Source organism: Triturus cristatus, chromosome 7 (genome assembly GCF_964204655.1).
Source record: "Triturus cristatus chromosome 7, aTriCri1.1, whole genome shotgun sequence".
Classification (NCBI taxonomy): domain Eukaryota; kingdom Metazoa; phylum Chordata; class Amphibia; order Caudata; family Salamandridae; genus Triturus; species Triturus cristatus.
In genome coordinates this window covers 1,725,181,931-1,725,195,334 of record NC_140590.1, presented here as the reverse complement: position 1 = coordinate 1,725,195,334, position 13,404 = coordinate 1,725,181,931, and the positions used below count along the sequence as shown (strand labels likewise).

Genomic DNA, 13,404 nt, shown 5'->3' with positions numbered 1-13,404 from the left:
ATATATGTTTTAGTATACATTTTGGCATGATGAATGGCTTTAGAGGTGGGTGTTCAGCTGATGAAACTCAAAGGTCTTGTGGTTTCAGGCTTGGTCGAGGCTGGAGGCATTGATCCCAGAGGTTAAAATATACCACAAGTGTGAGTAAGAGTTGAATATCCACTGTGGCTATCTAGACAAGTGTCTTTCACTGAAGGTGTGTGATGCATGGAACCCCAATTGCTTAGTGTAGTGAAGCATTGCTTCACTTTTGCCACCTGTATGAAGATGGAATTTTAGACAGCAGTCCTTGCCACCTGCACATTTCTACCCATGCCTAGGATGAAGGGGTTCTTGTTTGTTGGGTCCAACTAATGCTTTTAGAAAGCATGGCAGGTATATTCTTGAGCTGTTGGAATATCAATAAATATGGTTTATCATCAAGAATTTAAATCAGTCAATCAATCAGCATTTGTATAGCGCAGCCTTAGGGGTATCTGGATGCAGTGGATGGGATGTCTCCGGCAAAAAGCCAGGTTTTGCATTTTCGGTGTCCTGGTGCGTGCGTGTGGCACTGGGTGGTGGGAGGAGGGAAACAGTGGGATGAGGGAAGAAATGAGCAGAAAGAGGCAAATAAAGTTCAAAACCGAGCACAAGGGGGCACAATAGAGGTCAGAAATAGGCAGAAAGAGTCAAGATTAAGGACAGAAACGAGAAGAGAAAGGCAATATAAAGGTCTGAAGTGATCAGAACAAAAGGCAGAAAACAAGCGCAAAATGGGCAAAAAAGAAGGCTGAAAACAACCGGAAAAAAGCAGAGGATGTACATACCGAAGGCAATAGAGAGCAGCAGGCAAGCTGGAAAAGAGAACTATTGCAGGGGGTTGAAAAGGCTAAACAGGTTGTCATGGAAATGCTATGGTTGGCTTCAGCAAGTGAGTTACACCAGTGAACACTTTGCTTGAGAAGAACCAGCATTTATTTTTCACAAGTAAGGAGAAAAGCTGTCATGTGTCTATTGGGTTATGTCATCCACTTAGATGATCTGATGATGTACCCAAGTGTGAGACTCAGGTCCTTTCTCTGTTTATTTGACCTATGAGGAATAAGCAGATTGTGAAGAATGTTGTGATGCTGAAAAATGGTCAAGTATTCAATAAGGGAAACCATGTTTACAGTATATTGAGAATGGATACATGGCAGGTTGATTGACTGTTTGCTTTGTATTGTGTTGGCCAGTTTCTCATGATTCTGTATTCCTCTTTTGATTCGACCATTCTCCGGTGTTTGTAAACATGTGGAATGTACTGTCATACTGCATATGAAGGTAGTGTGCATTGAATGTGGGTATATCATTTTTGGATTGCTTTAGAGAATATATTATATTTATGTGTTGTATTACTATAGTTCCAACTCCCTCAATGTTAGCAAGGACCACCAGCAATTGTTATGTTTGAGAGTTCTTTTGTAAACACTTATATTTTACCCTTTGATGACTTTCAAGATTGAATATGCTACTAACATTTATGGCACATTAAGTCAACTTCCCAAACCATTATTCTTGCATCCTGTGACTGAGACATACGGTGTCATATGTGGTTTGTGCATTAAGGTTTCTAAATCCCCTTTTATTGCCCCTGTCTTCTTCTTCCAACAATGTAATGCTTTCTGGGCCAGCCTTAATAACCTAACAAACTCAATTTTAATTATACTTCCCATCCTTCTCCACTTCCAGGTCATGTCAAAAGGAGGCATTGCCAAACATGGCAAACACATCATTGATGAGGCACACGTGAAGCATGGTGAGTCGCGGTTGGACTTCCTCTACTTTTTCCAACCATTGCTCATTTACTGTCCTTGCCTTCTAATGGTGTTGGGGTGAAGAGCGACTTTGATGAGATTCGACCATTTATTTAATTTTCAGAACACTTTTTCATTAATAGTATATCATGTTAGTTTTATGACACGGTACAACATCGAATTGTATCAGTACAATCAACAAGTTGAATTGTACAGTATTCTTAACTCCATGCTTATACCAAATCCTGCATATATAATTTAATGATATTGAAAATATAATCTCTATGGGTGCCAGCAATTCCTAGTATGGTATTGTCATTTGCTACTTTTGGGACTCATCGATATGAAGAAAGGGCATCCGGTCATCTGATCTAATATGAGTACCTATGTTGAAGTGTTATGTATTTTCCTCTTGGATTTGAAGGACCATATGTGTAGCTGCATGTATAAGTTTAGTCTTGAATTGAAAGGATCTTGCTATGCGTCTCATTGGTCCTAAATTCATTCTGCCTGGTAGTATATACAGAAAATAGGGAGTGGGTGAAAGGCACTAAGACAGGGACATGGGTCCACATAGGTAGGAAGAAAAAGGGGAGTGTGATGAGGTAAAATGAGGGACCCGACATGTGTCAAAAGGGGTCTTTAGACCTTACTCAGCGCATTCACTATTTGGTGCTTTACCGGATATAATTTTGAAACTCAGGTTAATATATCCTCGGTTAATCTCTTTAGGTACAAAGGCACATTTTTAAGTTTTTTTCATTCTAGAAGAAGGATGATTTCTGTTCCGATCAGATTTTCCATTCACCTTCACAGATGAATTTTCCTCTACAGGTGTGCCTGGAACTTTCATGCTCTCACTGCATATCAGCACAGACATTGCTCCTCTGGCCAAGATGTTAATATTCGCATTCCTTCCCTGTGGCGAAGTCATCGCAGACACAGCTAACTTCGTAGTTGCGAAGAAATTTGACAACAAGGTAAGAGTTTAGGGTCAGACTGCAAGTAGAAGAAGGTTGATCAGCTTTAAAGTCAGTCTGTACATATAGGTAATAATAAAAACATCCAGAAAGTAAAAATAAAGAGCAAACAAATGGAAGGAAAAGAACGTTAATCTATCAATTAAAGAGAGTTGATCGAACCAGGGATTGTCCTAGTAGTGCTGTGATTTCACCTACATAATAGCACAACTCTAGGATTTGAGACCTGTAGTGATGGGTGTCCTTAAAGAAGTTGCGGAGCGTAACAGAATCGCCTAAACCTCTATGGTTAGGTGTAGTCAGGACAGTTGCATAGGGATGCATACATTTTCATATCTATGATTGGAAGACTGAAAAGGTTGGAACTCGGATGCTTGGCAGACCAATTTTAGGTCTGGGTGGCTTGAGGATGTTGTATGATAATGCAGAGATTCTCATACGTATGATTGGTTGAATAAGAAGAAGAGCAGGCAAGGACAAGAAGAGCAGTGGAAGCACTCCCATTTCCCAAAACATCTCTGCAGGAGATCCGCTCCCCCCATCAAAACAAGCTGGAAGATCTTTAAAGGTTTATGTATCTCACTGCTGTTTGCAATTCCAGGTGAATCTACACTTCTCTCATGCGGAGGGCTTACCTGCCTCACCTACCACTTTGAATGTCGAAGCCTCTCCAGGCTCCCTTTGTGCTCTTCGGGCTGTTGACAAGAGTGTCCTGCTCATGAAACCCGAGAAAGATCTGACAGTGGAATCGGTGAGATTTTCTTTTTTTGGCTTACCTTTCTAAAAATGTGATTAATTCTCCTCATTGCTTCTGAGATTTGGGATGTGCCACATCAGGCTGTTGGTGCCTGAGAAAAGGCTGCCACAGAAGGCACGGAGGACACAGTGGGTGAATGAGAAGGTTAGGAATGGCCTCCACATCTGAAAAAAGAAGGTGTTAATGATATAGGTGGCTGCTGAGTATGAGTAAGGGAGCCGCAATAACAAAGAATGTCTTCCTGATCAATCCTCTGTCCTCAAGATGTTTCATCAGCATATGCATGCTATAGGTTCTTGTAATTAATGACTTCATGAATAGGATTTTATGATTTAAATTCTGAGGATGTCTTATCATTTGCCAATTGAGATGTTATACTAATGCACAAAGATTCTATACACAAATCATCCTGTTTTGAGCTTTTCCTGTATAAGGGCAGTGGGAATATGCCAATGTGTAGGTCCATTTGTCGTGAAGGTGTGTGAACATGTAAACTGTTCTTGGCCTTAGTTAATCTCTTCCATCGCATTATAAGGTGAATATACAAAGAATAGCTCTGTGCACAGTTTGATCTGGCATCCTTGGCATAGTTTCCCCATAAAAAAATTTCTTCGGACCTCCTGTTTTTGCTGACTTTGTTTTTGGTGGCCTCGTTCCCTTCCTAACCAATGCTAAAATGCTTGTGCTCTTTTCCTAAAAAATGGTAACAGTAAAGTGGCACCTTTGTGCCCAGGGCCTGTAAATTAAATGTTGTTAATGGACCTGCACCACTAATTGTGCCACACACTTAAGTAGCACTCTACTCATGTCTTAAGGGTGCCATTGCAAAGCCTGTATGTGCAGTTTAAGCTGCCATTTTGTCAGGCCCAAACCTTTCTTTTTAATACATACATGTCACCCATAGGAAAGGCACTGGACAGCCCAGAGGGCAGGGTGCATTGTATTACAAAAGTAGGACACTTAAGTTTCACATATTCTGATGGTGAAAAACTCTGAAATTAGTTTTTCACTACTGCAAAGCCTATTTCTCCTATTGGATAACATCGGAGTTGCACAACAACTCTGTTGAATTTCGTTAGATGGCGGAATTGCGTAGGCTGATGTTGAAAGTGAAACTGTAGTTGGCATTTAGCTTTGAAAAATCAATTGGTGCCAACACACCTCATCAATCAGAGGCAAGCACTTCTTAAACCCCTGTATCCCCTGCCTCTCCCGCAGCCCTCACTCACCGTGGTTCAGCTGGAGGCAGAGCATAAAGTTTTCTCTCATAAAGCCTCCTCCTGGTTCTGATGTGCACGTTGCCACATCGGGCCCCATCCATGGGTCGCGGGCTTCAAGGAGAGCCCCCTCTTCCCTCGCAGGCCCACTGCTCACCGCAGTCCCGCACTGAAGAAGGCACATCCTGCGAGGAGTGGAGCAGCCAGTGTGTACTGTGTGTCGACCAAGCGGACTGCGAGCCCGAAAGGCAGCAGAGCTGAGTTCGGGTGGGTGGAGGAGGGTAAGGATGTCACAAAGGGAGAAGTAAGCTGACACACGAGTCACATCAGCCGTAGAAAGAACTTTGAAACAAGCCCAGTCCACACAACAAACAGATGATGGGATGCACTCACCTGACTGTCAGTCTGATGCAAAAATATGAAAAGAGGCCCAAAATATGTATTGATTCATCAACAACAGGTGGAGGCTACAAATGTAATTACATTTTCATATGTCTCTTATGATGGGCGCTGGTTAACTCGTTACGCTGATTTTGCGGAGTTCCTGACAAACTCCATGCTCCAAGCGGAGGACAGAGTGAGCAAAACTCAGCAACGTCTGATAGCAGAGAGGAGGTCACCGCCCACCACCTACTTATTACATTTTGTAAGCGTAATTTCCAAATGGGAAGAGATAGGCAGTTCATGTTTGGTGTCTTCGGAATAACAATTTAAAATACCTACTTATGGAGAAGTCAGAATTTAAATTGCAGTTCTGAAAATGCCACTTTTAGAAAGTTATGCATTAGGGCGTTGAACCCTTATTGTAAAGCTAGATTGGGCCTTTTTTAAATTTGTATATAACCGGAGTCTAGCTGAACTTATTAAACCATCACAATTTTTTGGTTAAGGTCAAGTATATTAATTGTGTGCATTTATTCACAATTATTCCTTAGCATTTAAGCGATTCTTATATACCCTTGCCCATGTCCTAAGGAACACATTCAAACAATTTTTGTACACTTAAATCTACTCCCCCAAAACATACACAGTTTTTCAAAACTTAGGGGCCGATTATCATTGCGGAAGACCCGTCACTGCCAGCCATGTGGTGGCAGTCATTCCGCAATCATACCGTGATATTCCCCCGCCACCTTACGATGGCAGAGGGAATTGCGCTCGGACTGTGACAAGAGTAAAGATTGTTCGCCACTGGTCCGCCAAAAGCAATAATTCAGATTGCCTGGGGGATGGTCCAGGGAGCATGAAATGGCCGCGGTGCCTAGAAGGCACCGTCCACCAAATCATGATGCTGGCTACATCCGGCCTTTCCATGGCCGCCATACCGCCATGGAAAGGCTGGTGGGGATTAGTTATGGGGGCCCGCTGCGGGCCCCCCTTGGGATGGGAGGAGGTGTGGGTGCACTGGGGGGTACAACCTGTCATTTTGGCATCGCGGTGGGTGCTGCAGTCAGTAGAACCCGTGATACAGATCAGGGTGATAAAAATATACCCACTACCACAGATAGAGTAATCTCTACAGTTACACGCTCATATATTCATCATACACTAGGGCCCATTTCACTTACATATGCTCCGATACTCTACCAGCAGCAAATCTGTGGGAAGAAAACTCCTAAACACCCTGCATCTATATCTAGGCGATAGGACCAGTTTTAGTGGCTGTCCAACATAATATAAACAATCTATAACAATAATCATTAATAGTTCAATAAATGACAATGAAAGAAATAGTCAACACCATGTCTCAAAAGTTATATTGCTTTATCTAAAATTAGTCAAAGTAAATCAGAATAAATCATTTCTCATAATTACCTATTCTAACTAGTGTCAGAACGGGTCAGGACCAGTCTCTTGAAAAGTCTTTTCAGGATAAAGTCCTCAGCATCGGTCATCTGCAACGCAAGTTCACGCAGCAAGGCGACGAAAGAAAGAAGTGGGGAGAGCCCTCCCTAAGCTAACATTTTATACCATAAAATACAATGAAAACCCACATGAATAAATTGTATCACCAAGTAAAACAAGAAGGATGGGATGTATCTTGACTACATCCTGAAATCTCCGCTCAAGAAAAGTCATAATTATAAAATCCCCGGAGAAAGAATCGAGTTTTGCAACTGTTCAAATTTGCTTCCTCCGACAAACCAGCCTTTGCACAGAGTTCTCTTAAGCTCATTGTTTCCCAAGGACGAACATTTCTTTTGGAGATCCTCCAAACTTGCTGATGTCCTCCCGGAAATTTCCTTATAAGGACTGCCGACAGTTTTTCTGTTAGCTGAGCACCAGCAGGGGTCTCCCTTGATACACCAAAATTTTCTACGCCTGAACCACAGCTCAGCCAGGCTTCAAATTATTCTCGATTATTTTCATAAAGGCCTCCATAGGCCACAATAGACCATCTTTAATTGAAAAAACAAAATAAAGATTACTACATCATAATGATTAGACAGTGTTAACCCCACTAATACCCTTATGTGTATGCATTTATCTAGCTTTGCGACATATAGAGCATTAATTCAGACAGCGTTTTGTGCTCAAAATAAATAGCACACAGCAACATTTAAACATGGAAAACTTGCACGTTATTGTAAGACAAATAAAGCACAAACATGCTAACCCTTGTGTAACCTTCTCTTGTGTTAGGACAAACAGATTGGTTAATTCAACTCACTTGCACAAGACAAATAATTAGTTGTTAATTATTAATAATTAATAAAACGCATAAACATGCCAGAGCTTCAAAAGCCCCAGAATTTTCTAACAGAAAACCCTGCTCCAGCAATCCCCCCTTTGGTGATTTTATCACCAAATAAACCCAAAAAAAAAATTAGTGAAAATTTTAGTCCCATTTTAGGAGAAATCAGAAATGTCTTTTCCCCTTACACAACATTAAACACCAGTCTCTCTTTCATCATCTCTCTTAGTCTCCAAATAAACACTTTCCCTCAATTCTTCTAATTCAATTTCTTCTGGTTCTCTTTTTGAATTCTTGAAAATCTTGTTTTTCCTATTTTTCTTTTTATTTTCCAAAATTTTCTCTTTCCCTCTCCTGTTTTTGTAACACACACACTCTAATCTCAGTATCAACACTGCAACAATTATACAAGACAAAGGAAACAATATTCTACCTACAATAGTACTACCTATTTTTGCAATAAAATCCTTAACAGCTATCATCTTATTAGCTATTTTAGTCCATAAGCTCCCAGTTTCAAGTGGTACTAAATCTTCATGCAAATCAGTAATATTTTTTATATAGACCTTCAGGTCTCTGCTTTCATCAGGAATATAAGTGCAACAATGTTGAACTTTCAAAATTCCACAAACTCCACCCTCCTTAGCCAAAAGAATATCAAGGGCAAGTCGATTTTGCATAGACATGGCACGTACGGCACTTAACTCCGTATCTACCAAAAGAAATCCTCCTGCGGTATTTGTCGATAAACGATCAACCACTGTGGACAATTTCCGAATTCCATAAGCATTTAAAGAAATTCCCACTGCTGGAATCAAAACCCCAAAAATGTCACCCACTATTTCAGACCAAGTCTCTCTCTTAAAACGTTTTAGTATGTTAATATCTTCTACATCACTTATTTTATCTGTATGAAAAATCTTAGGGAAAACTAAACCCACATAACATGTGCCATACCAATGATCGGGCAACCTGTAATAAGCTTTGTTCCCACACACATAGTACACTCCTGGAAAAATAGTATCTTCTCCACCTCTGAAACCCCAACCAGTCGCAACGAAGTATGTATCATGGCACTCACTAGTTCCCACAAAATATGTATCATATTGGGATTTCCTTCTGGTAATGCATAGTTTACCCTTCTGTGGTGCATCCAAAGCTAAAGTTGGACTAACCCCATTCCTCAACTCTTTTCCCATTTCAATGTCCCAAATTGTCTCACTCACTTCATTTTTTCCCGCTTTCTTTTGCATGTTCACTCTCCTTTGCTCTACCATATCCAGGAAAGCTTTCTCCTCGTCTTTCAAACTGCAAGTTAAATTATTCTTAAAAATGTAATCTAATGTTAGTCCTTTTTCTTCAATAAAAATCTCACCAAAAGTGTTAGCTTCTTTAGCTGGATTCAGCTCTTTGTTCATCGGCAAATGCCCAAAAATACTATCTCTGTTAGACATCTTATAATCTACTTTCCCTAACAAATAAAATACACTACTTAAAATACTACAAGAAATACCATATGTAGCTGGTAAATGGTGATAAGTAACACCTTCTGAAACAGATGCAGGTAACTGCATGCAAACATAGCAATCCCTCACTTCCATTGTCTTCACATATTCATATAGCAGTTTAGAAAAAACATTACTTGAAAAATTGTTAATTGACCTATCTTTGTGTATGTAACTACCACTTCTAATTGGAACTACCTCTTGTGAATTCTTCTCTATATTAGTCATGTTTTCGTCCATCTCAAATTCAAAGGCACATTTGTTTGGGTTATTCTCTATGTTAGCCATTCTGCTTTAACTTCTACTCCACTACAGTAATTAGAACTTTTCAAATCTCCAACGTTTGTTCCAAACTCTTCAGCCTTCTTCAAAGATCTTTCTGTTCACTTAGTCCAAGTGAATCCTTCTTTCACTCAGTTTGGATACTCATCATTTTTCACTCCAGTTTCCTCAACATCAAATTGTATCAGATCTCCAACACTTGATTCTTCAGTATCTGATTCTTCTCTGATATCGGTCAAGAGTACTTTCAGAATTTCACCAGTTTCTTCCTCAACCACTTTTCTCAAGACCACTTCCGGATTATCTCGAGTCACTGTTTCTTCTTTCCCTTCTTCAGACAGTGTCACATAAGACCATTCCGGTGATCTGTACTTTTGGTTGGGTCTTTTAACTCTTTTTATTTCCACTGGCTCTTTTGTTCTCTTTGATTCTTCTTCTTCAGCCTTTGAAGTTTGACTGGATACTTCATTCACTTGTTCAGCTTCCGATGTATTTGCTCTTATTATCCTGTATCTCAGCCTTTTCACTCTGTTGTTAGGCCAACGATCTCCTTTCACGACCTTTTTCGACTTCACTTCTTTGACACTTTTCTCTCCAATCGAAGTTCTCTTTCTCAGAACTCGTCCTTCTGTTTGTTCATTCTCGTCATCCGATTCTGTTTCAATTGCCTTTTGCTTTCGTTTCTTAGCAGTTTTCTTTTCTTGCACAGATTCTTTCACCACTGTTTGAGACTTCCCTATTTCTGTCCCTCCTCGGGTCTCCGACACGCAATCTTCTTGCTGTCTATTTGTCCCTTTACCTAGCTCCTCATGAATGCACCCTACACCTCCTCGGGGGTCTTCCGCAATCTGTCCCTTTCTATCTTCTTCTGACCCTATTTCTTCAAGAATAATCTCAAGTGGTTCTTCAATCTCCTCCTCCTCTTCTGATTCAGGAGTAGTCTCTATGTGCTTTCTTTTTTCTTTCCTTTTTCCTCCACTGCTACTCGAAACTTCAGGCTCTTTCACAGAATCAGAATCTGCTCTTCCTTCTGATACTCGCAGTGAATCTCTTGAAGCTCTCTCTGCTTCTTTTCTCACTGATTCTGTATCTTCAGGATCTTCACTATCACTGGAATCTGACTCTTCATAATACTCTTCACCAGTTCCCTCTCTTGGGCTTGGAATTCTCAGAGTATGACTTGCATGAACCCAGTGTCTCACTCCAGCACACTTTACTGCAGTCGTTGTAGTCAGAATAACTTGTCTTGGCCTTCCCCACCTTGGAACCAAGCAATTTCTTCTTCTGTGCACCTTAATCCTCACCCAGTCTCCTGGACTTAGATCATGGGCTTGCTTCTTCTCAAGTGTGGTAGCTTCTTCTCCAACCTGGTGAAACACAGAATGAACTGCGTCAGCCAGGCCTTTACAGTAATCCAAAATCATGTCATCAGTTATTGCCATCAATTTATTCACAGGCACAAATGCATGGTGCATTGCACGTCCCATAATGATTTCATGCGGACTCAAACCTGTAGTTCTGTCTGGAGTAGATCTCATAGTCATCAAGACTAGAGGAAGAACATCTGGCCATTTCATGCCAGTAGCTAAGCACATCTTCCCAATTCTGTTCTTTATTGTGCCATTAATCTGCTCAACCACACCAGAAGCCTCTGGTCGGTATGCACAATGTAGCTTCTGTTGTATTTTTAATGCTTCACAAATTAAACCAATGAGTTCATTTTGAAAGTGTCTACCTCTGTCAGATTCAATTGTGACTGGAAACCCGAACCTAGGAATCAACTCCCTCAACAGTAATTTTGCCACTGTTAATCCATCATTCCTTCTTGTCGGGTAGGCCTCCACCCACCTTGAAAACAAACAGACTACCACTAGGACATACCTTAGTCTGTTCACCTGGGGCATTTCAATGAAATCAATTTGCATTCTTGTGAAAGGACCTCCTTCTCTGCCAATTGTCCCTAGACTCACCACTGTTTTCTTCCCAGTGTTAAACTGCTGACAAATTAAACACCTCTGACAGATGCTCTCCGCAATTGCCCTAAACTTTGCATTGTACCAGGTTTGTTTGAAGGACCTAATCATCGCGTCCCTCCCCAGATGTCCCTGGCCATGATACATCCTTGCCATTGACGACAAAATTGAGTTTGGCATCACTGGTCTGCCATCTCTGTAGACCCAAACATGGTCTGTTTCTCTTGGAGCACATCCTGCTTTAACCCAATCTTGTTTTTCCTCTTCTCCTGCCTCATCTTGTAACTGTTTCACTTCATCCCATGTTTCTAGGACATTAGTAAACATCACAAAAAGAAAAGACATTTCCTCCATCCTGTCCCTGTTAATTGATTGATTTGTTTTCGCGCAATACTGCGCCACATCGTTAGCATATCTATTGCCAACAGTGATAAAATCTTCTCCTGAAACATGTGCTGCACATTTTACAACTGCTAACTCCTTAGGCAGCTGTATCGCCTCAAGCAATTTTCCAATCAGCTCAGCATTCTTTATTGGAGTTCCACCCGATGTCAAGAAACCTCTCTGTAGCCATAATTGGCCAAAATCATGCACCACTCCAAACCCATACTGACTATCAGTCAACACAGTTGTTCTCAAATCTTTCCCAATCTCACAAGCTCTTGTCAATGCCACCAATTCAGCAACTTGTGCAGATTTCACTCCTTTCAACGGTGATGCTTCCATAACCTCTGAAACCTTGCACACTGCATATGCTGCACATAGCACACCATTATCATTTCTCAGACATGATCCATCTACAAACAGCACATGATCATTCTCAGGCAACGGAACATCCTTAATGTCTGGTCTTGGTTTTGTACAGTATTCCAGCACATCCAAACAATCATGATCATCTTCCATTCTTATACCCACATTCTCAATGTCTGGCAAAAGTGTCGCTGGATTCACATTTGTACATCTTTCAAGAGTCACATTCGATGCTCCCAAAATCACTTTCTCATACTTAGTCAACCTACTGTTTGACATATGCTGAGTTCTGCTTCTTGTCAAGAGAATCGCCACATTGTGAGGTACGAATACCCTTACAGGATATCCCATTATGATCCCCTCACTCTGCTCCAGGCTTCTGCATGTTGCAGCCACAGATTTTAGACAACCTGGTAAACCCACAGCTACAGGGTCAAGTGTCGATGAGAAATATGCAATAGGCCTTCTCAATTGCCCATGTTTCTGGATTAACACTGAAAGTGCACATCCATTTCTCTCACTGCAGTATAGTTCAAACTCTTTTTCATAGTCTGGCATACCCAAAGCTGGAGCTTCACACATTTTTGTTTTAAGCTCTTCAAATGCTGCCAATTGTTCTGCATCTAGATCCAATGGATCTGTCATGTCACATTTTGTCAATTTAATCAATGGCTTTGCTATCAGGGAAAAATTAATTATCCACTGACGACAATATCCCACCATACCCAGGAACATTCTCACTTCTCTCTGAGTTTTTGGAGCTTTCATTTCTCTGATTATTTTAATCCTGTCAGTAGTCACTTTTCTCAGACCTTTCTCAATATTATGTCCAAGATAATGCACCTCTTTTCTACAAAACTGCAATTTGGCTGGGGATACCTTTAACCCTCCATCTGCCAGATGATTCAGTAAAGCTATGGTATCTACTTCACAAGCTTCACGTGTCTTTGATGCCACAAGCAGATCATCAATGTATTGCACTAGGACTGAGCTTTCCGGCATAATCAGACTTTCCAACGATCTTTTCAATAACTGATTGAATATCGAAGGACTCTCCGTATACCCCTGTGGGATACGACACCATGCTAAAATGCGCTGGCCAAACCTAAATGCAAAAATTGGCTGGCTGTCATGATGTAATGGAATTGAAAAGAATGCATGACACAAATCGATCACCGTATACCACTCAGCATCATGTGGAATTTGATACAGAATCACTGATGGATTTGGCACGATGGGACAACATGCCACCACAATCTGATTAACTTTTCTCAGGTCCTGCACAATCCTGAACTTGCCATTAGGCTTTTTCAGTCCCATTATTGGTGAATTACATGGACTACTCAATAGTTCTCTCAGGACTCCTTGCTGAATCATTTTTTCAATTATTGGAGTTATCCCTTCAATTATTTCTGGCGTCATTTTATACTGAGGAATGTTAGGATATGCAATTCCCTCTTTCACAGC

The 13,404-nt window shown here is 40.9% G+C and overlaps 1 protein-coding gene across 1 annotated transcript in view; it reads left to right on the top strand.

The window, feature by feature from the left end:
- Positions 1-13,404, top strand: part of LOC146812902 (alpha-2-macroglobulin-like) — a 237,564-nt gene that overhangs the window by 155,163 nt on the left and 68,997 nt on the right. Inside the window, exons 13-15 of the mRNA XM_085619972.1 lie at positions 1,714-1,780; positions 2,613-2,758; positions 3,360-3,509. Coding sequence (XP_085476098.1) covers positions 1,714-1,780; positions 2,613-2,758; positions 3,360-3,509 — 363 coding nt within the window. The remainder of the gene's footprint in view (positions 1-1,713; positions 1,781-2,612; positions 2,759-3,359; positions 3,510-13,404) is intronic.